This window comes from Dama dama, chromosome 30, assembly GCF_033118175.1.
Source record: "Dama dama isolate Ldn47 chromosome 30, ASM3311817v1, whole genome shotgun sequence".
NCBI classification, from domain to species: Eukaryota; Metazoa; Chordata; class Mammalia; order Artiodactyla; family Cervidae; genus Dama; species Dama dama.
Window position 1 is genome coordinate 81,946,127 of NC_083710.1, and position 23,268 is coordinate 81,969,394.

A 23,268-nucleotide genomic window follows, 5' to 3' on the forward strand; every position below is an offset into this window, starting at 1 on the left:
CTTAACTCTTTTTTCAAGGTATGTGGCTATGACATAGCATCACCCAACGCAGGTCCTCTGTTCAGAGTCCCCATCACCGCGGTCATCGCAGCAAAGTAAGTGCCCAGTCACCACCAGCGAGCTGTTCATGTAATTATGAGGCGGCTGTTCATGGAAACGGGCTGAGCCTGTAAAGGATCCACAGGCCAGAACCAAGGAACTGAGTTTTAGTTCTGCTCCTTGCTCAGCGTCCAAGGTGGCCCGTGGTCGGTCAGCTGTTCCTTGTTCACAGGGAGGAGGACTAATGGCTTCTGCCCCCTACCCTCCACAAGGGTCACGGTGCCCTCCCGACTGCCCGGGCCGGAGGCCTGAAGCCTCTGCAGCGTCTTGACAGTGACTTGTCCCCTCTCACCCCAGCCCCACTGCTGCCACCCCCATCTCTGGAATCACATCGTCTCCTGGTTCTTCCGCATCTCAGGTCCCCTCTGTTTCCAGACTCTGCCCATTCCATCTTGTCTTCCACCCCGGACTGAAGGACCAGGTCTGCTCATACTGCTTCCGTATAAGGTCCTCTAGCGTCTCCCCCGAGGATCCTGCTCTGAGTGCAGAGCCCGTGTCTCCTACGGCCCCATCACCCCCTTCTACGTTCCTGTGGGCTCACCAGAGCTGACCCTCCCGCTGTCTTCAGGACGGGCCCGTTTGCACAGCTGATTCTGTGCCTCAGTCCCCTGTCTCCTAACCCAACGACCAGGCAGGTTCCCGGTCATCCCCGGCTGAAGGGAGTCCCTCCTTTCTGCTGCTTCTCACTTTTGCACGCCTGTGGTTCAGGCTTTAGCAGTGTGCTGTCATTTTTAATTTACCCCATTTGACTGTGAGCCCACAGGAGACTCAAGGACTGTATCTTACGTAGTCCCACATGGACCCTACTGTACAGAATAGACACAGCAAATGGTCCAGTACTTGAAGGACAAGACTGAGATGAGAGTTCTGCAAACAGTGGGAAATTCTGAGTTCGCACTTTCTGTTGAGTTAGTTGCACAGTAATACTTAATATGCAGTAGGTCTCAGCCTGTATGAAACATAGAGTGAAATGGAGATAACTAGTGACACAAGTGAAAAAATGGCAGAACGGTTAAATTCTCAGCCGCGTTTCCCCTGGAAATCTAATAGGAGCCTATTAGACAAGGTAATGTGTAAGATTCAGGAATTGGCTAAGACCTCTTCTGATGGAAGCTCTCCGGGACTACTCCGCACGAACGAAACACTGTGGGTCTTTCCCACGAACACTCCCCTTCTCCCAGAGCACGCTATTTTCAGCATCTCTGCTGGGTTTTCTGTCCCCACGGGACTGGCCGAGGAAAAGGAAAGCAGTAGATTCATTGTTGTGTCTGTAGCGTCTAATAGCTGTGCCAGCAATGTAGTAGGCACTCATTAAATGTTTGTCACGCTGAGTAGACTTAATCCTTAGTACCTGCTTTAGCTTTCCAGTGTGGATAAGGATACATTTGACCTTTGTGTTTCACTGATCCTTTACAAAAATCCTATGAAAGTAGTTTTCCTTCGTACTGAGTCATTTCTGGCATGGGTGCATTTTGAAGCTACAAAAGGGATTAAATTTAATAGCAGTTTCAGAAGGATAAGACAGTATCAGAGTTACAAAACGTTGCCTTTATTTCAATATTTTAGACTCAAAATAGTCCAGATTCTCATAATTGGAAAATTCTGTGGGTGTTGTAGAATTCTGTTAACAACAACAACAAAAAAGAACTGTGTGTCTGATAGACAAATTATAAAACAAGTGAAAAGCAAAAGAATCCTCTGTACTGGGCTCCCCCCAGTTTCTGTCTGCTAAGATGTTGCAAAGATGAGATGATTCTGTGCATACTGTTTTGTTCCCAGCCTTTAACTTCCTGTGTTCATTTCTCAGGAGCTATTGAAATCTAGAGTGCTGGTGGGTTTACAATATGAAGCCCTTTTTAATGAAAATATCATGTTTAATCATTAATTTTTATTAATTTTCAGAGTAAATGAATCAACACATTATGACCTAGCCTTGACAGATGTACATTTTAAACCTGGTCAGATTCGAAGACATTTTATTGAGGTTCCTGAGGGTGCAACATGGGCTGGTAAGTAAAATTAAAGTCTTGCCCACTTGTCTTTTTTTTTTTTTTCTTTAATTGGAGGATAATGGCTTTACAATGTTGTGTTGGTTTCTGCCATACAACAGCATGAATGAGTCAGAAATACACATGTCCCCGCCCTCTTGAAACTCCTTCCCAAGCCCCACCCACCCCCCTTGTCTTTACATGGATTCTGTCTCTGCTCCGAAGACCAGAGCAGGTAAACCAAGGGGGAGAGATTAGGAAAACTTACCAGTAAAGTTGAATAAAGGGATACTAATGGAACTTAGGCATGATAATGAAGAGAGGTTTCTAAAATTCAAGTCCTCTTTATCAGGACTGATTGGTTTTTAGCTAAAGCAAGAGGAAAGGCTGAACTTGGCAACAGAGAGGAAGAGATTTTTAAAATCCCCCAACTAGGATAATTGTCCATCTGGGGACCCCTTCTGTTTCATGCTCTTTGCAGCATAGCGGTTGCTCATTTAACTCCTGATCTGTTTATTTTCCACAGCTAACTTTTCTACCCTCTCATCTTAATTACTAATTTGTCAATTCATTGTTTAGAAGGAGATACTCAGGTTTCGATGAATGTATCCTTCTATTCTTGATAGCTGATCCCCTCAGGTAGGCGTTAATGGAAACCATTTTGTGTCCGTTTGAAATCTCAGCAGTGAAAATGTCGCCTCTTGCCTTCTCACCTCAGAGGTCACCGTGTGCTCCTGCTCTTCCGAGGTGTCTGCCAAGTTTGTCCTCCACGCAGTGCAGCTTGTGAAGCAGAGAGCGTACAGAAGTCACGAATTCTACAAATTTTGTTCCCTTCCAGAGAAAGGAACGCTCACGGAAGCTTTTCCGGTCTTAGTAAGTTTTAATTAGCAGCCTGAATTCCTAAATGTTTCCATTTGTCTTTCGTGTGGGCTGTTCAGTCGCTAAGTCGTGTCCGACTCTTTGTGACTGCAAGGACTGTAACCCAGCAGGCTCCTGTATTGGTGGGGTTCCCCAGGCAAGAATACTGGAGTGGGTTGCCATGCCCTCCTCCAGGAGCTCTTCCCGACCCAGACCCAGGGATCGAACCCAGGTCTCCTCCATAGAGGCGGATTCTTGACCACTGAGCCACCTGGGAAACCGTTGGTGTGGGCTAAGACTTAAGTATTTTGATTTGATTTTATAGTTTGTATTCAAAGCACACTGGGCGTGTGTGTTTTATTAATGCTGAGTAATGTCAGAAGATAGGTCATCTTACTAAGACACTTAAGACCAAGTGAGATAAATATTAGTCTCTTTAACTCTTGAATAATTTAGTCAAAAGAAAGTCCTCGTAAGCTAGATGCTGACGCTTCACAAAGTGGACCCTGGTTGAGATTGTCTTCTCATTGTATGGTAGACTGTTTCCGTAATTAAGACTTTTCTATTTAGGCATTTTATTACTGCCCTGTTGTTAAGAACCCATGAGGTTAATTTGCTGTACAGGTGAAGACTGCCGCTCCTTCCTACGGATTACTTCAGCGTGGCTTACCTATAGTGTGAGAAATGAGGGCTTCCTTCTAGAAGGTGAAACACTGATGACCTTCTTCATGCTTGCTACTTACTGTTTTCAGTTGGATCCCTTGTCTTCCCTTTATCTCTTCTCAGAAGATAAGTGGTCAGAAGATGAACTTTCACTTGTGTTCTTGTATGTGTTAGAGTAATATGATTCATCTTTAAACTTTCTAGTGCAAAGAATGTTCAAACTACCACACAGTTGCACTCATCTCACATGCTAGCAAAGTAATGCTCAAAATTCTCCAAGCCAGGCTTCAGCAGTACGTGAACCATGAACTTCCAGATGCTCAAGCTGGATTTAGAAAAGGCACTGGAACCAGAGATCAAATTGCCAACATCTGTTGGATCATTGAAAAAGCAAGAGAGTTCCAGAAAAACATCTACTTTTGCTTAACTGACTACACCAAAGCCTTTGACTGTGTGGATCACAACAAACTGGAAAATTCTTCAAGAGATGGGACTACCAGACCACCTTACCTGCCTCTTAAGAAATCTGTATACAGGTCAAGAAGCAACAGTTAGAACCAGACATGGAACAATAGACTGGTTCCAAATTGGGAAAGGAGTATGTCAAGGCTGTATATTGTCATCATGCTTATTTAACTTACATGCAGAGTACGTCATGAGAAACGCCGGGCTGATGAAGCACAAGCTGGAATCAAGATTGCTGGGAGAAATATCAATAACTTCAGATATGCACATGACAGCACTCTTATGGCAGAAAGTGAAGAAGAACTAAAGAGCCTCTTGATGAAAGTGAAAAGAGGAGAGTGAAATGGTTGGCTTAAAACTCACCATTCAGAAAACTGAGATCTGGTCCCATCACTTCATGGAAAATAAATGGGGAAACAATGGAAACAATGAGAGATTTTATTTTCTTGGGTTCCAAAATCATTACAGATGGTGACTGCAGCCATGAAATTAAAAGACGCTTGCTCCTTGGAAGAGAAGCTTTGTTCAACTTAGCATATTAAAAAGCAGAGACGTTACTTTGTCAACAAAGGTCCGTCTAGTCAAGGCTATGGTTTTTCCAGTGGTCATGTATAGATGTGAGAGACCATAAAGAAAGCTGAGCACCAGAGAATTGATGCTTTTGAACTGTGGTGTTGGGAAAGACTCTTGAGAGTCCCTTGGACTGCAAGGAGATCAAACCAGTCCATCCTAAAGGAGGTCAGTCCTGGATGTTCATTGGAAGGACTGATGCTGAAGCTGAAACGCCAATACTTTGGCCACCTGGTGTGAAGAACTGACTTATTGGAAATGACCCTGATGCTGGGAAAGATTGAGGGCAGGAGGAGAAGGGGTCAACAGAGGATGAGATGGTTGGATGGCATCACCGACTCAGTGGACACGAGTTTGAGCAAACCCCAGGTGTTGGTGATGGACAGGGAGGGCTGGCGTGCTGCAGTCCATGGGGTCGCAGAGAGTCAAATATGACTCAGTGACTGAACTGAGTACACGGATTACTAGAAAATTTAAAACTCAGTATTCAAGGAACAGCTTTTTTTTTTTTAGTAAGAACAAAGGGAGGGACCATAATTTCATTTGACTTTGGTTGCCAGGGAGCTCTGAGCCCAAGACTACTACCTGTGACTACTAAAAATGCCTACACAGTAGTCACACCCCTTCTCTTGCCATTGTTCTTAAACGATTTTTCCTTTGGTCCTGTTTTTATTCTGCTTGTTTTCACTGTTAATTTATTATATGTACTTGGAAACCACCTCAGATCTCTTAAAACAAGCAGTTTAGGATTACCGGTAGATAACTGTGTATTTAAATACCTGCACTCTGTCCCCACAGCTGATTTGGGTAACTCCATGTGTAGCTAATAATAGGATCCTTTGAGTTTTCTCTCCGTACAAATAGGAAAAGTTTGAAACCATGGAACTGCTTTGAGACAGCTGTTTGTGTTTTGTGGTTCATGCATTCACAGTAGTTTCATCTTTCTCTGCAGGGCGGGAAAGCGATCGAGTTCTGCATCGCTCGCTGGTGGGCGAGCCTCAGCGACGTCAACATCGACTACACTGTCTCTTTCCATGGGATCGTATGCACTGCGCCTCAGTTAAACATTGTAAGTTCACGTTTCCATCATTTTCAAGGTCAATTACACATGTTACTGTGAAATAATGGCAGTGGTTGGATTTAAATTTTAATGGGGACATTACCTATGTTCAGGAAACAGCAATAGTCTTTGTTTCATGGGTGCTTATAAACTTTGTATTCGACACTTTTATTTGAGGTTTAAGTATTTTAAAATGCAGTTCATTTGCAGTAAGTTGGAGAAACTGATTTGATAAATACCCTTTGTAGCATGCATCGGAAGGAATCAACCGTTTTGATGTCCAGTCCTCCCTGAAGTATGAAGACCTGGCCCCCTGCATAACTCTGAAGAGCTGGGTCCAAACCCTGCGGTATCGTAAATGTTTCAGGGGGATGGTAGGGGGGCCCTCTTCACTCTTTGGAAAGGGTCCTTTTTTTTTCCTTAAGTCACGTGAAGGCTGGCGATGAAAATTCACTGCACGACTTTCCAGCCTAGAAAACTGGACAGGTCTCTGGGAAGCAGCCCCAGAGTAGCTTCTGCCTTAAGTGGCATGTACCTGGAGCCCTCCGGGGGCACCTGCCAGGACCCACCCTGTGACGAGGGCAGGGCTGTCTGCGTTCAGACCTGTCCTTCAGCCTGTTAAGGATCGTCACCCTAGAACTGGGATCTGATTACAGTAGGACTCTTAGTGGGCAGTTGAAAATGTTTTTATCATGAAAAGATTGTTACCTTTGTAACACTGCAGAATTTTAACTGTGTGTGTTGTTATGGTTTGGTCAGTAAAGAATTATGTAAATTAATGATTAAAATGTTATAAAATACACTGCAAAGGGCAGCGTCCAGGAATGCTTGTTTATCAGTTTTTGCTGATCATAGTTTTCTCTTGTTTAAGTGAACCCTTGACTCTTATGCAATTATCTAATTACAGCCCGCTGAGTGCAAAAACAAAGCCTTTAGGATCAAGAGACGTTTTGCCAAATAATCGGCAACTTTATGAGATGATCCTGACTTACAGCTTTCATCAAGTAAGTGTGTGTGTGACCAGGCACACCCTTGCAACAAATTTCTGTGTCTTCACAAATCATAAAATAAAAAATGGAAGGGGGTGTGTGTATACATACATGTATGTGAAATAAAACCAAATAAGTCACAGTGGCTAATTTAGAATTACTCTTTGGGAAATTGTTTATATAATGATGTAAGCACCATTCAGATCTGAAGTCACAAATTCTTACTTAGTGGTGACCTGACCTTTGAGTCTTAGTTTTTGTAATCACTGACATCTGTCCTCCCAATACCTGTCCACTGGTTCAGCGTCTTATTGAAGCCAGCTGCCTTCTGATTATGGAACTGGGCCTCTTTGCTCTCTGCGTTGACACAGTGAGACGGCAGAATGGCTCCTCGGTTGAATGGGTGGTAAAGGTAGTTGAGACGAGCATAAATGTCAGATTGAAGTTTATGGAGAATCAGTAAGATTTTACTAGAACTCTTACTGAAGCATAATATGAGCTACCGCTGGGGAGATGTTTGATACTGGTGGATTGTCTAATTTCAACCTTATAAATATATTCGTTTTATTAAAAACCAATGAATTAAATGTCCTAAAGAATATATATTGCTTTATAAATAAATGCAGTTAGCTAGGTTTTTAATACTTTTAATGTAAGTTTCAATAACAGTATTACAAATCTACATTAGAAGTCATATAAGCCATGTCAAGTAATCTTTTTTTTTTTTAACAGCCCAAAAGCGGGGAAGTGACCCCCAGCTGCCCGCTGCTCTGTGAGTTATTGTATGAGTCAGAATTCGACAGTCAGCTCTGGATTATATTTGACCAGAACAAGAGGCAGATGGGCTCCGGCGACGCGTACCCTCATCAGGTAGGAAGCAGGCAGTGATTGTCAGAGTTCTCAGAAGCCGTTTCCTGAGCCGGTGAGCCCTGGACTCTTGCTCTGGTGATGTCCCTGCTTTGTGATGCCATGTGGTTGGGTGTTCAGTGACATGGGGGCGTCTGCTGCAGCTGCTCAGCCGCACCTTCGGGCTCCATCTGGCTTTGGGTCTAGGGGGTCCCAGAAGGATGCTCAAGGACACCGGCTGGCAGGGCCTTTGATTCTTCTCCTTCCGACCCCGTGCCCACTGCCATCTGAATGCTGAGAGCAAACCATCAGGATATGTGAGCGCCGAAAAGTGGTCCCAGGTCTGAACTGGATCAAGAGCATGATGATGGGGCCAGGTGTCCTTAGGTTATTAGAACTCTGAGATGCGTTCCTTCTCGGTGGGCTGAATAGTGAGCCCTGACTGTCTGCCAGGCACTGTGCCTGGCACTGTTGTTTGGAAGGAAGACAGTCCCTTAATCCTAGGATTTATAGAAATTTTATCCTTGATTGAAATATTGTGACCAAGAAATGAGGTATTTCCTGTAACATTAATAATTCTATGCGAAATTGTGAAAATAACCTATCCCGGGTTTTCAGTCATTCAGGGAATGGTTTCCTTTTTCATCAAAGCGAGGCCAGGCACATGTCCCCAGTGCAGATGGGTTATTACTACAGCTGTTCCTGTGGTTGCTTTAGTCTCAGGAGAACCTGTTGCTACAGAGAGGACAGTGTTCCATCCTCTTGAGCATCTTGACTGGATGGAGCATAGTACTGAGTAGATTGGTATTCCTTCATGTCCACGGGCTCCTGTCTTTCCTGTCTGCAGTAAGCGGGGTAGCACACTGGATGTAATCCAACCAGTTGTGTGTATGAAAACACGTGTGTATGTCTGTCTTAGATACTACATAGCAGCTCAGTTTTGCTCATTCTTGTATTGTTTAATATGTGCCTATGAAGACCCAAGGGGGACTTTCCTGGTGGCCCAGTGGCTAAGACTCTATGCTCCCAAGGCATGGGGCCTGGGTTTGATCCCTGGTCAGGGAAGTAGATCCTCCATACTGCACCTAGAGATCCCGAGTGCTACATCTAAAACCCTCTTCACAACCCAGATAATCACGATGGTGTGATCACTCACCTAGAGCCAGACATCCTGGAATGTGAAGTCAAGTGGGCCTTAGAAAGCATCACTACGAACAAAGCTAGTGGAGGTGATGGAATTCCAGTTGAGCTATTTCAAATCCTGAAAGATGATGCTGTGAAAGTGCTGCACTCAATATGCCAACAAATTTGGAAAACTCAGCAGTGGCCACAGGACTGGAAAAGGTCAGTTTTCATTCCATTCCCAAAGAAAGGCAATCCCAAAGAAGGCTCAAACTACCGCACAATTGCACTCATCTCATACGCTAGTAAAGTAATGCTCAAAATTCTCCAAGCCAGGCTTCAGCAATATGTGAACTGTGAACTTCGAGATGTTCAAGCTGGTTTTAGAAAAGGCAGAGGAACCAGAGATCAAATTGCCAACATCCGCTGGATCATCGAAAAAGCTAGAGAGTTCCAGAAAAACATCTATTTCTGCTTTATTGATTATACCAAAGCCTTTGACTGTGTAGATCACAATAAACTGTGGAAAATTCTGAAAGAGATGGGAATACCAGACCACCTGACCTGCCTCTTGAGAAAGCTATATGCAGGTCAGGAAGCAACAGTTAGAGCTGGACATGGAACAACAGACTGGTTCCAAATAGGAAAAAGAGTACGTCAAGGCTGTGTATTGGCACTCTGCTTATTTAAATTCTATGCAGAGTACATCATGAGAAACGCTGGGCTGGAGGAAGCACAAGCTGGAATCAAGATTGCCGGGAGAAATATCAGTAACCTCAGATATGCAGGTGACACCACCCTTATGGCAGAAAGTGAAGAGGAACTAAAGAGCCTCTTGATGAAAGTGAAAGAGGAGAGTGAAAAAGTTGGCTACAAGCTCAACATTCAGAAATCTAAGATCATGGCATCTAGTCCCATCACTTCATGGGAAATAGATGGAGAAACAGTGGAAACGGTGTCAGACTTTATTTTTTTGGGCTCCAAAATCACTGCAGATGGTGATTGCTGCCATGAAATTAAAAGATGCTTACTCCTTGGAAGGAAAGTTATGACCAACCTAGACAGCATATTAAAAAGCAGAGACATTATTTTGTCAAGGCTATGGTTTTTCCAGTGGTCATGTATGGATGTGAGAATTGGACTGTCAAAAGCTGAGCGCTGAAGAATTGATGCTTTTGAATTGTGGTGTTGGAGAAGACTCTTGAGAGTCCCTTGGACTGCAAGGAGATCGAACCAGTCCATCCTAAAGGAGATCAGTCCTGGGTGTTCATTGGAAGGACTGATGCTGAAGCTGAAACTCCAATACTTTGGCCACCTCATGCGAAGAGTTGACTCATTGGAAAAGACCCTGATGCTGGGAGGGATTGGGGGCAGGAGGAGAAGGGGACGACAGAAGATGAGATGGTTGGATGGCATCACCGACTCGATTGACATGAGTCTGAGTAAACTCTGGGAGCTGGTGATGAACAGGGAGGCCTGGCATGCTGCGATTCATGAGTTCGCAAACAGTCGGACACGACTGAGCGACTGAACTGACTGATGAAGACCCATGAACAGGGGGCGGTCATTGCCTTTATGAGTGGAGATGGAGTCAGCTGAGAGCATTGGAGTAGCCTGTTGTCGTGGGAGATACAGGGCTCCAGAGCCAGAGCCACCTTCAGCACCCTTATTCTCTACTCTGCACGTGACCTTGGCCAGGTCACGTGACGACTCTGACCCTCAGCCTTCCTCACCCGCACAGTCGGGATGTTGTGCGCGTGTAAATGTGTGTGTCGTAACTTTCACGGGACGTCACACACTGAGCCCTGTGTAAGGGGCATTCCTACTGTCTGTCCCCTTACGTTGTAACTTTAGTTCATGTGTCTCAACTTCACTTTTCCCAAATACTCTTCTTTTTCAGTACTCCCTGAAACTGGAGAAAGGAGATTATACAATTCGACTGCAGATCCGTCACGAGCAAATCAGTGATCTGGAACGTCTGAAAGATCTTCCGTTCATTGTTTCTCATAGGTTGTCTAATACCTTGAGCTTAGATATTCATGAGAATCACAGCCTTGCACTTCTAGGAAAGAAGAAATCAAGTAACTTGACGTTACCGCCCAAATACAACCAGCCATTCTTTGTCACTTCCTTGCCCGATGACAAGTAAGTGATAACATGGCTGTCTCTCAGTGTCTGTATTATTCTCTGGTCTTTTACATGCTAGTTTATTGCATGGGGCTACACTTATACTGTGTTGTCATTCACCTTTATAGACTAATTTCTCCCTTTGGCTTTTGAAATCTTAGCTATGGGAATTATTTCAGAATGCAGTTGTTGTGATGTTTTTCCCCCCAATTATCGTTGTGAAACTTTCTCTTTTGTTCCTTTTCTCCTCTTTTGAATCTTCTGATTAGAATACCTAAAGGGGCCGGACCTGGGTGCTACCTCGCAGGATCCTTAACGTTGTCAAAGACTGAACTTGGAAAAAAAGCTGTAAGTAGTTTTTTTTTTTCTTTTTACATTGAAATTGCCTGTTCCAAAATTTCCTTTTCTTTAAGAATGGAAATTAATTCCTCATTTCAGTAAAAGAGAAGATCTCTCTGGAAAATGAAATTTAATAGTTTTTTTTTTCCCAAGTTACTAGTAAAGGTTAATTAATGTTTGGTTGTATTTTTATATGTTTAGTATTCTTTTTCCCCAAGTCTAAGTTCTTGGGTCTCGAACCTGTCCTGTCTTGCATGGTTACTATACTTGAACTTCCCATGAAATACATAGATCCAGATCAAACTTGTCTTAAGTGAATGGGATGTTTAAAATTAGAGAATTGATTGAGTTTTAAGAATATAATATTGTGGATACAGGGAAAAAATCAGATCTTCTTGGGTGACTTCTAAAAACCAGTCAGAACAATTATTGCTAATCAGTAGTTTTCACTTGTACAGATCTTTCTCTTACTGGAATTTTGTGTAATTGTATAGATAACTGCAAGATACTTCTTTTGGTGTTGTAGTTTCAAAATTGTGCCTCTTGTTAAAAACTTATATAGTGGTTATATTTTAGAGGTAAATGTTAGATTTGATGGTATCTGTTTTGGTTCCCATCTGTTTTCATTACAGATTTATTGTGATAACAGTGTTTATATAGGTGTATCTCCCTTTGTCATAAAGTCATTTCATCTCCATGCCAGTAAAAGTTGTCGTTCTTACAATTTTATATTTCTCTTTAGCTTTAGTCCTTACAAAGTAAATCTACCACTTAATTCTGGAATTTATGAGTGCTGTTATCAAAATGAATAGATCTCAAATGTCTTAACAAGTATGCTTATTCATTTCAAGAAATGAATGTTGAACCAAAGATGGCTTATTTGCTGACACAGAAGCATCATCACTTAAGACTTTTGTCCTTAGAAGTCGTTTTCCCTAACATTTCTTGAGCCTTATTTCAGTTCATACTATTTGCTTATGTGTACTTTAGTATAAGTTATAAACATTTCAGTGTAATGTGAAGTGAGTCAGTAGTTACTGGAATTCATAGATGCACTGATTTTGAGAAGTCAGTAGTCTTTTTAGGGAGATTTCATTTTCTGGTAGGGGAAACATTTCTGCCTCTGCTATGGGGCTTCACCAGCGAGGCTTCTCATCCAGACCAGCTTTCTGAAGCATCCGCTGCCTGTGATGAGTAAGGCAGAAGAGCATTGTGATCGTGGAGGTACGCTTTTAGCCACTCAGAGCTCTGCTTCCTGGCTGTATTCTTTAAGAGGCCATTGTGAAATTAAATTATAAACAGACGGGATTGACTATAGTTGTTACTTACCAGGGTAGATTTCCTTGAGGAAACCTAAAGCTATAGAGTTAACTGTCCTTCGCAGCACATTGTTTATTTCATCTGACCTCAGTCTGGGGCTGCGTTTCTTACGCTTTGGGCAGTGGCGAAGGTAACTGGTTCATGTTGCTCCTCTCTGACGCTCCCAGTCACCTCGTATGATGCTGTTCTAGCGCCTGGACGTGTGTGCTTGCTGTGATGTCCTCGAAAATCTGGCTCTGAACCGTCAGCTAACTTTTAACGTCTTCAAAACTGTTCTGATAACTGATGGAATTTTGCTTTACAAATTATTGAAATACATTGACCCTTAGCAATAACATATTTGAGTGCACTTTTACTCCAAAAAAAAAAAATTCAAGTGGCAGGATTGCTTTCTTTAAAAGCCTGCCATTTTGGTGACAGACCTGACCCTTCTAAGTTCTGTGACATATCCAGGTAGAACGGAAGCTGGAAGAGAATCAGACAGAGGTGGTATCACCATCCTGTGTAGATTCTGCATGTTTTCTTACAGAATGTCCTTCTAACTCCCAGGGGCAGTCTGCAGCAAAACGACAAGGAAAATTTAAAAAGGTACTGATTGTCAGTTCTTTAAAAAGATGTCTTAAAGCCTTATTTGCATATTAGTTAAACTTCTTTTTCTGTCACTATTATCTTTTTTAAAAAATATCTCCCTTAGTTTCCTTTCTTTAAGTTCTGCAGTATAATGCTTTTAGCTTATCAATGTTGACATACTGCTCTCTGAAATTTTTTTTCCTGCCATGAATTTCTTGAAGACCCCTGGTTTATTTGTGTATAGAGAAAATTCTAATACTATTTCATTTCATACTCTACGTATGACCAAGGAATAATACTTGAACTTTTGAATTTCTAAAATCATATAGAGAGATGAATGTGGTTTTTTTTTTTTAGCTATATATGACAAAGTTATTTTTAAAGTCTAAAGACATTTCTTAAGTGGAATGATTTAGTTAATAAAATATTATTAAAATATTTTATTAGTTAAAAAATATTATTAAATAAATATTTTTTAATTTTTTAATTTAATATTTTTAATATTTAATATTTTAAATAAATAAATATTATTAAAATATTTTATTTTACTAATAAACTAAGATGCCCTTGCATCTTAGTTCTAGAAAGGCAGAAACAAAAAGAGCAGTGGACGTAGCAGGAACAGCAGTAAGAACTGTTGACCCGAAGTTAAACTTTCCACTGAGCAGGAGCAGAGAGTAAGACCATAACTAGTGAGTGGTCTGATCCGCTGCCCTGCTGCTTATTAAGACCATCTCTGACTGACTGCTGGAGCGAAATTTAACTTGAAAAACTCTTCTTCAAGTCTACTTCAGACAAGAGGTTACATGCTCACTAAGCTCTTTGGAGAGGACCTGCGGCATCATGCATCACTGTAGAGATTTATGGCTCACGCAGGAAGTACTGCAGGCGGAGAGTTAGTGTTTCAAAACAGAAACAAAAGATAAGGCTGTTTGTAGTGATCTAGAAAACTCATAGTGATCTGAAAATGGGGATCACCATTTTATAAAAGATCAAATGTCTTTATTAAAATGACTTCTGAAATTCTGTATTACTATATAACAGTAAAGACTTTGTTCAAACAAAATGCACCACTGGGGGATAAAGGAACATTGTCTTCTCTGAAGACCACATTCCTCAACTGAGCATTTTGACCCTTTGGAAGGCCATGCAGATTCACCCACTGGAACTTCACCAGCATTAAAACAAAAACAGAATGAAACAAAATGTGAGTTCATCAGACTCACAAAGCTGTAATTTCATTTTGTGTGTAGCTGATCTTTGATTCATTTTGAAAACAGCCTGAAAGCCACTGCTTCAGAGAATGAGGGCAGGCATTCTTGAAGCCTACTCAAAAGACGTGCATGTCTCAAAGGCAGAGCAGTGTTTTCTTCCTATTGAGTAGTCTGGTTGATCTTTTGGGAGTTTTGGTGAGTTTTGTTAGTATTAGATTTTACTTGAGATAAGAAACTACCATATGAATAGAAGCCTCTTTCCTGTGGTTAGGAAGCTTCTGGAGCTGACAGCTGGAGTGCCCGCCTCCATTTCTTCCCGTCTTCAGCGCAAGTGACACTCTTATTTTAAAAATAATTGTTTTTATAGTTTTCTAATCACATTAAAATTATAAAATTATATATATTGTATAATTATGTATTTATTGTAAATTTATATAAAATAATTTTATATATTTTAATTTATATATTTATATAAGTATATAATTTATATTTTAATTATATAATTACACATTATAAAATTATATAGATATAGATATAATTTATCACCTGAACAAAATACCAACGTTTTGTACATAATCTTCAATGGATTTGTCCTCTGGGTCTCAGTGACTTTTCATTTGAAAATGTATGCTACCCATTTTTAAGTTCATTATAATGTGAAAGAATATAGTTAACATCATAAATAGCACTCAAATATGATATTAATTTTTAAAATAGCTATATTACTTTGTGTGAAGATACTAAAATTTTGAATTTATATTTTTTAAATAATTTAAGACATAAAGGTATTATGTTTTGAACCAGAATTTAAATGGTGATGTGTTTTATTGTCCAAAGAATAGTTATTGGTTTGGCAGATAGGTTTGATTTTCTGCCGATCAATTCAAACACTGCTGAAATTCTTTGTGAATAGCTGGAGTGATTTTTTTCTTTAAAAAAACACTTAGTATTAAGTGTCTGCTGTAGAGAACTTATAGCATTTCTGCTCTGAATAGTCTTTTTTGACTGTCTTTTTAAATCATAATTAAGATTTCTTTTCATTTAATGGTATAAAATCATTTCTGTTAAATTGACCCTATACTAAGCCCTTTAGAAGTTGAGTTGTAAAAATATGTATTGACAGAAAGAACAAATGACCATGATAAAATAAATGAAAAATGACTTCTTTTTTTTTTTGGTTGGGGATTAAAACTGCCATGTCCATAATTTTTAATAATAAAAAGTAGTGCTTGTCTTGAAATTTTGTTATGGGATAGTGTTAACATTTATAATTACTAATTTGCTATATATTTAATGTATATAATGCTGATTATATAATCAAGATCCTTCATCATTAACTTCCCCCATCTCTTTCATTTTCAGTGTAGCTTTTGGTTGCTATTATATATGGTTTCTATCTATATATAGATCTTTGTTAGAGCTCATTATTAATCATCAGTTCAGTTTAATGGATTGTTCATTTTAAATTCAACTGTTTTCTCTCTTTACTAAAACGTCTTAGCCAAGGCCTTGCCTGTGAGCCTCAGGAGGCATTGGCTCACGACGGAGAGGCGTCCCCTCCTGAAGTTTGTCCCTCCCGCTGCTTGGGCGAGGAGGCGGGGTCCCCAGGGGGGCGCGCGTTAGGTCAGAGGGGGTGCTGGCTGCCCGGCGCCCTCCCCGGGCACGTCCAGCACCGCACCGGAGCGAGACTTCACACGGGTGGGGCTCCGCTAACAGCAGAGGCTGGAGTCACTTCCACCTCCAAGTCTTAGGTGTGCGGCCTCTGCTAAGCAGGGGACACGAAGTGTCTGCCCCCGTGAGAACTTGGCGATGACTCGGCAACTCCAGGGTGCCGGCACTTTTGACTTGACTCAGGCGCAGGCCAGCGCCCACCCAGGACAGTGAGCCTGGAGGGGCGAGCAGGGTGGTGGCAGGGACCCTTTCCTCTCCGCGGGCTCACGTGTCTCTGGAGCCCTTTGCCCGCGGGCTCTGGCCCCCTGACCTCTCGCCCGCTGACCTCAGAGGTTGCGTGGTGCCACAGTGGCCAGGAGTGGATCTCTCTGGTTCTTCCCCAGCCGTGGCTTTCTGCGCCTTCAGTGCGTCCTCCTGAAACAGCAGTTATTACTTTATTGGCACTTCTGCACAGTAGCTCCCTGCGCCTCCTATTACAGTATCCCCAGGTAAACTTTAATTGTGGAAGCTGTTAGAATGGACGTATTTTATGTAACATTCGCACCTCAGAATCCTGTTTTAGGAAAGATGAAGCCAGTACTGTTTTGTGACTCAACCTGTGCAGAGTTTTTCCCTGAAATTACGTGATTGGGGCCTTAAAAACATCAGCAGTGTCATTTGTTCCAATTGTAGCAGCTCCATTAATGAAAACACATACAAGATTTTAGCTTAGCACTACTTTTACTATAAACCCGAGGATAGAATTTTAGAAGTTGTCTTAATAATGATGTAATCAGGGCCACCTGGTTATTGGGTCAAAAACAGACCTAGCAAGTGTAACATGGGATGTCATTTCCCAGATGCCGAGTTAACTTATCTCAAGTGTAGATGTACATGCTAATGAAATAGTTGCAGATCAAGGTAGTTACACGGGCTCTCGTCAAAGCGGAACTTCTCAGAAGAACCACCTCTAACTGCTTGCTTCCCCTTCTCTCCTCGTCTTCCCCTCCCCCGGCCTTTACTGCAGGACCCCTGCCCCTGCAGCCCTGGACGGCCGGTGACCACGCCCACCGTGCGGCCAGGTTGACGGTTCCCTCTCCCGCCTGACGCCCCCTCTCAGCTGTCCCCAGCGGCCCCTCGGTCTTCACACCAGCTTTGCCCAGGGGTTCCGTGGCCTCAGACTCCCCTGCGATGGAGCGCTGTGGCCCACGCCCGCGCTGACCCTCCTCCCGTCTCCCCGCCCCTCGCTGGTCCCGTCCAGCCCCTCGTCCTAGGCGCCCCCAGCAGACACCATCAGCCCTGTGCTCACAGGGCGTCCCCGCTCCGCTCATTTCTTCTCTTAGCCGTCCTGCAGTTCCAAGCAGTGTCAGGAGACCCGGGCTTCTTGCCAGCTTGTTCCGCTCTCTCTCCACTTAGCCCTCCGTCATCCAGTCCCCAAATAGCCTATCAAAGAGTTCTTAAGCACCAGCCAGAATGGTCCATCCACCCAGGATCCAGCGTTAGTCAGCCAAGAGCACAGATCTTTCCTCATGTCACTGCATTGCGCCCGGCTCCTCCTGTTGCGCTCATAATAACCCCGTCCTCTCTAACCGCGTCCTGTTCAGCTCACCTTCCTCTGCGTCGCCGCCCGAGTCTCAGCAGCTCGCCCTGCGCTTGCCGCCCCCTGCTGAAGTTTCTGCCCGTGCTGGTCTTGTCCCTGCAAGTGTTCCTTCCTCGCCTCGTTTCGGTTATTTAGGTTCGTTGCAGTTCTTTCATGTAGGTCACTGAGGCTCCAGGAGCTCAGACATCAGCTCCGTAGAGTGTCTCTGTTAACAACTCTGTCTGCACGGGTTCCCCACCACCACTTCCCCACCTGTCGCACTCTCTGCCCTCACCCTGGTCTGTTCTCTTGGTATCCTGTGTCGTTACTCAAGTGGTTTATTTACTCACCCGTGTGTTGGCTGTCTTCCTGCAGCGCTAAAGGCCCTTGTCTGCTTTGTTTTAGAGCAATTACCTTGCACGTCATGGGGGCTCAGCAAGTTCTAAGGATCGAATGAAGAAAGAAATTTCTTTTTAAATTTACTTAGAAAAGAGGATCTTTCCTTTTTTCAATTCTAATTGATTTTCCTCCTCAGAAATAAAATGTGATTGCTCAGTACTTTTTTTGTAGTCTTTCACAGAAAACCAAGAATACCAAATACACGTACGTGGGGAAAAATTTGTCCTTATTTCCTTTGTTTTAAAGGAGATAGTAGAAGCATCACCTCTAAAGTTTGGGAGAAAATGACTTTGATCACAGATTGGAACTTGAGATGCATGGCGGCCCTTAGAATCCGAAGTGCAATGTAGTCCTGCTCAGGTGCAGCCCATCTTAACGTGCTGTTCAGCTAGTGAAGATTTCTAAGTAAGTAAAATAATCACACATGTTAATCTAAGACTCTCTCCACAGGATGTAATCCCTGTTCATTACTACCTGATATCTCCACCAACAAAGACTAAGAACGGCAGCAAGGACAAGGAAAAAGACTCAGAAAAAGAGAAGGATTTAAAAGAAGAGTTTACCGAAGCATTACGAGATCTTAAAATTCAGTGGATGACAAAGTAAGTTCTAAATGGCTTTGAATCCTCCAAGTGTTTACTTTTCTTTTCCCAGCTGCAACAGCACTTATGTATATATACAAAGACTGTATTCAGAAATGACAGCAGTGAATAGGATTGCAGGTGCTTTTAAATTTTTCCTGTAATTCCATTTATTTTTGAATTCCCTTTTGTAATGAGAGTTTTTATTTTAATCCTGTCCTCACTGGCTCTTGGAAGGGAATTTTATTGGAAGGTGCAAAGAAAACATGTCACTGTTTGCCCACTCTCCAGAGATAATCAGTGTCCCATTATTATTTGTCTCTGTGTTTATACACGTAACAGGTGGGCGGATACTGTGTCCTGGTTTTCCAGTTACTATTTGGTTATGAGCAAATTTAAAACCACCTTTTTAAGCATCTGGAAATAATCCCAGGGACATGCAGCCAGTAGAGGAACAGCAGTTGCTGAGGCCAAGTCCTGGATGAATTTGGTTGAGAGGCCCCCTCCTGCTCAGCCCCTGCTTTTGAAGCAGAGGGTCTGCCCAGCTGGCTACTGCTGAGACCCCGAGGCCCAGAGGCCCTGCCCGCGCTGGGAAGCAGTGACGTCACATCCGGCAGGGCAAACCCCCGACCTCAGCTGCTGTCCCTCCTGCCATACAATCATCAAGAATATAGTTTACTCAGCTTCCCCAGCCAGGAACATGCAACATTTGTCTCTTTACTCATTCAAGACTTCAGGTTTTTCAAGAAAGTGTAAATTTTCCTTCTTTTTAGATCTTAGACCTTTCTAGATGTAATCTTTCTAGATCTTTTCATCTTAACTCTTTTTGAATTTTTTTTTCCTTTCCTTTTGCTAAATTGAGTTGTAGCTGGTATGTATGAAAGCTGTTGATGCTTATTTTTTCCAGCCATCTTACTGAACTCATAATTGAAATAATTTTCAGTTTTATTCTTCTGGTTTTTCTAGATACATGTATTTATACTGCCTGGAAATCTTTGTCAATAATTATATTTCAGATCAATGCCTTTGGTTATTGACTGCAGCATCAAAACAGTATTAAATAGGAGTGACAGAGATCGTTTTCTTTCTGAAAGAACTGAATGACGACTGTTTCTTTCTTATTTCCATAGGCTGGATTCTAGTGACATTTATAATGAATTGAAGGAAACATACCCTAATTACCTTCCTTTGTACGTTGCACGACTTCATCAGTTGGATGCTGAAAAGGTTGGGCATGCTCATTTTTACTATGAGTGTATTACTTTGCTTGCAGTATTAGATAAGGTTTGCATCTGAAACAAAGGTCCAGTCCTGATCATCTATTCCTGGTGACTAGAAACATGTTTCCTCACCTTGATTGTTCTGTTGAGCTGTTTTCACAAAGCTCTGGACCTGGCCATTACTATTACTTGTTTGAACATTCTGACCTGGTCTGGTTCAGTCAGCGGGAGGAAGAAGAGACAGGAAACCCTAAGGGTTGCTCTGTTTAACTTGGCCTGAAAACAGCTGGAAGCAGAAGGCAGTGGTCCTGGCCTCCTGGAAGCCTGAGCATCTGCAGCAGAAGCAGAGTGCTCCTCCTTGGTGTTTAACGATTGTCCTAGCTCCCAGCTGTCTTGACTGGAGCAGCTCCTACTGGGAGCCGTGGCTGTAGAAGGTGCTTATAGCCCTGATCAGTTCAGAGTCGTGAAGCTTGAGCGTGAGCTGGAAGGTACCAGGGGGAGCAGATTTCTGGGGCCACCACACCGCGGTCCCCAAAGTGAGACTCTGGTTTCTAGTCCTGCTTTCTCTCATTTTGAGATTTCGGTAGTAAATCAGTGAAGAATCTGTCTCCTCAGCTAGTGCTTTTCTAACTCCTACTTTCACCTGCAGTGCACCTAGGGTAACAGAGCCAGTCACATTTCCAAACTCTTGGTAAGATGCCGGGGAAAGGGTTGCCTTGGACAGAACAGTCCGCATCTCTATTAACCTGGTCTCTCGCTTGGTCTTACTGTTCGGTGCTGGCAGGGAGTGTAGGGGTAGGTGTTCTCCCATCTGCGCTCGGGTTCTCTGGAGGTGCTGGTGGCCGTGAGGGTCACGCCGGGCGGAGGTGTTCTCCCGTCTGCGCTCGGGTTCTCTGGAGGTGCTGGTGGCCGTGAGGGTCACGCCGGGCGGAGGTGTTCTCCCGTCTGCGCTCGGGTTCTCTGGAGGTGCTGGTGGCCGTGAGGGTCACGCCGGGCGGAGGTGTTCTCCCGTCTGCGCTCGGGTTCTCTGGAGGTGCTGGTGGCCGTGAGGGTCACGCCGGGCGGAGGTGTTCTCCCGTCTGCGCTCGGGTTCTCTGGAGGTGCTGGTGGCCGTGAGGGTCACGCCGGGCGGAGGTGTTCTCCCGTCTGCGCTCGGGTTCTCTGGAGGTGCTGGTGGCCGTGAGGGTCACGCCGGGCGGAGGTGTTCTCCCGTCTGCGCTCGGGTTCTCTGGAGGTGCTGGTGGCCGTGAGGGTCACGCCGGGCGGGGGTGTTCTCCCGTCTGCGCTCGGGTTCTCTGGAGGTGCTGGTGGCCGTGAGGGTCACCCCGGGCGGACGTGTTCTCCCGTCTGCGCTCGGGTTCTCTGGAGGTGCTGGTGGCCGTGAGGGTCACGCCGGGCGGAGGTGTTCTCCCGTCTGCGCTCGGGTTCTCTGGAGGTGCTGGTGGCCGTGAGGGTCACGCCGGGCGGAGGTGTTCTCCCGTCTGCGCTCGGGTTCTCTGGAGGTGCTGGTGGCCGTGAGGGTCACGCCGGGCGGACGTGTTCTCCCGTCTGCGCTCGGGTTCTCTGGAGGTGCTGGTGGCCGTGAGGGTCACGCCGGGCGGGGGTGTTCTCCCGTCTGCGCTCGGGTTCTCTGGAGGTGCTGGTGGCCGTGAGGGTCACGCCGGGCGGGGGTGTTCTCCCGTCTGCGCTCGGGTTCTCTGGAGGTGCTGGTGGCCGTGAGGGTCACCCCGGGCGGACGTGTTCTCCCGTCTGCGCTCGGGTTCTCTGGAGGTGCTGGTGGCCGTGAGGGTCACCCCGGGCGGACGTGTTCTCCCGTCTGCGCTCGGGTTCTCTGGAGGTGCTGGTGGCCGTGAGGGTCACGCCGGGCGGGGGTGTTCTCCCGTCTGCGCTCGGGTTCTCTGGAGGTGCTGGTGGCCGTGAGGGTCACGCCGGGCGGGGGTGTTCTGCCGTCTGCGCTCGGGTTCTCTGGAGGTGCTGGTGGCCGTGAGGGTCACGCCGGGCGGGGGTGTTCTCCCGTCTGCGCTCGGGTTCTCTGGAGGTGCTGGTGGCCGTGAGGGTCACGCCGGGCGGGGGTGTTCTCCCGTCTGCGCTCGGGTTCTCTGGAGGTGCTGGTGGCCGTGAGGGTCACGCCGGGCGGGGGTGTTCTCCCGTCTGCGCTCGGGTTCTCTGGAGGTGCTGGTGGCCGTGAGGGTCACGCCGGGCGGGGGTGTTCTCCCGTCTGCGCTCGGGTTCTCTGGAGGTGCTGGTGGCCGTGAGGGTCACGCCGGGCGGACGTGTTCTCCCGTCTGCGCTCGGGTTCTCTGGAGGTGCTGGTGGCCGTGAGGGTCACGCCGGGCGGAGGTGTTCTCCCGTCTGCGCTCGGGTTCTCTGGAGGTGCTGGTGGCCGTGAGGGTCACGCCGGGCGGGGGTGTTCTCCCGTCTGCGCTCGGGTTCTCTGGAGGTGCTGGTGGCCGTGAGGGTCACGCCGGGCGGGGGTGTTCTCCCGTCTGCGCTCGGGTTCTCTGGAGGTGCTGGTGGCCGTGAGGGTCACGCCGGGCGGGGGTGTTCTCCCGTCTGCGCTCGGGTTCTCTGGAGGTGCTGGTGGCCGTGAGGGTCACGCCGGGCGGGGGTGTTCTCCCGTCTGCGCTCGGGTTCTCTGGAGGTGCTGGTGGCCGTGAGGGTCACGCCGGGCGGAGGTGTTCTCCCGTCCGCGCTCGGGTTCTCTGGAGGTGCTGGTGGCCGTGAGGGTCACGCCGGGCGGGGGTGTTCTCCCGTCCGCGCTCGGGTTCTCTGGAGGTGCTGGTGGCCGTGAGGGTCACGCCGGGCGGAGGTGTTCTCCCGTCTGCGCTCGGGTTCTCTGGAGGTGCTGGTGGCCGTGAGGGTCACGCCGGGCGGGGGTGTTCTCCCGTCTGCGCTCGGGTTCTCTGGAGGTGCTGGTGGCCGTGAGGGTCACGCCGGGCGGACGTGTTCTCCCGTCCGCGCTCGGGCTCTCTGGAGGTGCTGGTGGCCGTGAGGGTCACGCCGGGCGGAGGTGTTCTCCCGTCTGCGCTCGGGTTCTCTGGAGGTGCTGGTGGCCGTGAGGGTCACGCCGGGCGGACGTGTTCTCCCGTCCGCGCTCGGGCTCTCTGGAGGTGCTGGTGGCCGTGAGGGTCACGCCGGGCGGAGGTGTTCTCCCGTCTGCGCTCGGGTTCTCTGGAGGTGCTGGTGGCCGCGAGGGTCACGCCGGGCGGACGTGTTCTCCCGTCCGCGCTCGGGCTCTCTGGAGGTGCTGGTGGCCGTGAGGGTCACGCCGGGCGGAGGTGTTCTCCCGTCTGCGCTCGGGTTCTCTGGAGGTGCTGGTGGCCGTGAGGGTCACGCCGGGCGGAGGTGTTCTCCCGTCTGCGCTCGGGTTCTCTGGAGGTGCTGGTGGCCGTGAGGGTCACGCCGGGCGGACGTGTTCTCCCGTCCGCGCTCGGGCTCTCTGGAGGTGCTGGTGGCCGTGAGGGTCACGCCGGGCGGAGGTGTTCTCCCGTCTGCGCTCGGGCTCTCTGGAGGTGCTGGTGGCCGTGAGGGTCACGCCGGGCGGAGGTGTTCTCCCGTCTGCGCTCGGGTTCTCTGGCGGTGCTGGTGGCCGTGAGGCTCACGCCGGGC

The 23,268-nt window shown here is 46.1% G+C and overlaps 1 protein-coding gene across 4 annotated transcripts in view; it reads left to right on the top strand.

Annotated features, from left to right (window-relative positions):
* Nucleotides 1-23,268, top strand: part of TPP2 (tripeptidyl peptidase 2) — a 66,391-nt gene that overhangs the window by 30,601 nt on the left and 12,522 nt on the right. For 2 of the 4 annotated variants that reach the window (XM_061133527.1, XM_061133529.1), the window contains exons 15-26: nt 19-95; nt 2,002-2,108; nt 2,806-2,960; nt 5,596-5,712; nt 5,952-6,052; nt 6,611-6,707; nt 7,425-7,562; nt 10,561-10,805; nt 11,057-11,135; nt 12,996-13,034; nt 18,309-18,460; nt 19,570-19,666. In XM_061133527.1, coding sequence (XP_060989510.1) covers nt 19-95; nt 2,002-2,108; nt 2,806-2,960; nt 5,596-5,712; nt 5,952-6,052; nt 6,611-6,707; nt 7,425-7,562; nt 10,561-10,805; nt 11,057-11,135; nt 12,996-13,034; nt 18,309-18,460; nt 19,570-19,666 — 1,404 coding nt within the window. Of the gene's footprint in view, nt 1-18; nt 96-2,001; nt 2,109-2,805; nt 2,961-5,595; nt 5,713-5,951; nt 6,053-6,610; nt 6,708-7,424; nt 7,563-10,560; nt 10,806-11,056; nt 11,136-12,995; nt 13,035-14,501; nt 14,595-18,308; nt 18,461-19,569; nt 19,667-23,268 lie in introns of those variants that run through there. The other 2 variants (XM_061133528.1, XM_061133530.1) reach the window with 2 other exon arrangements.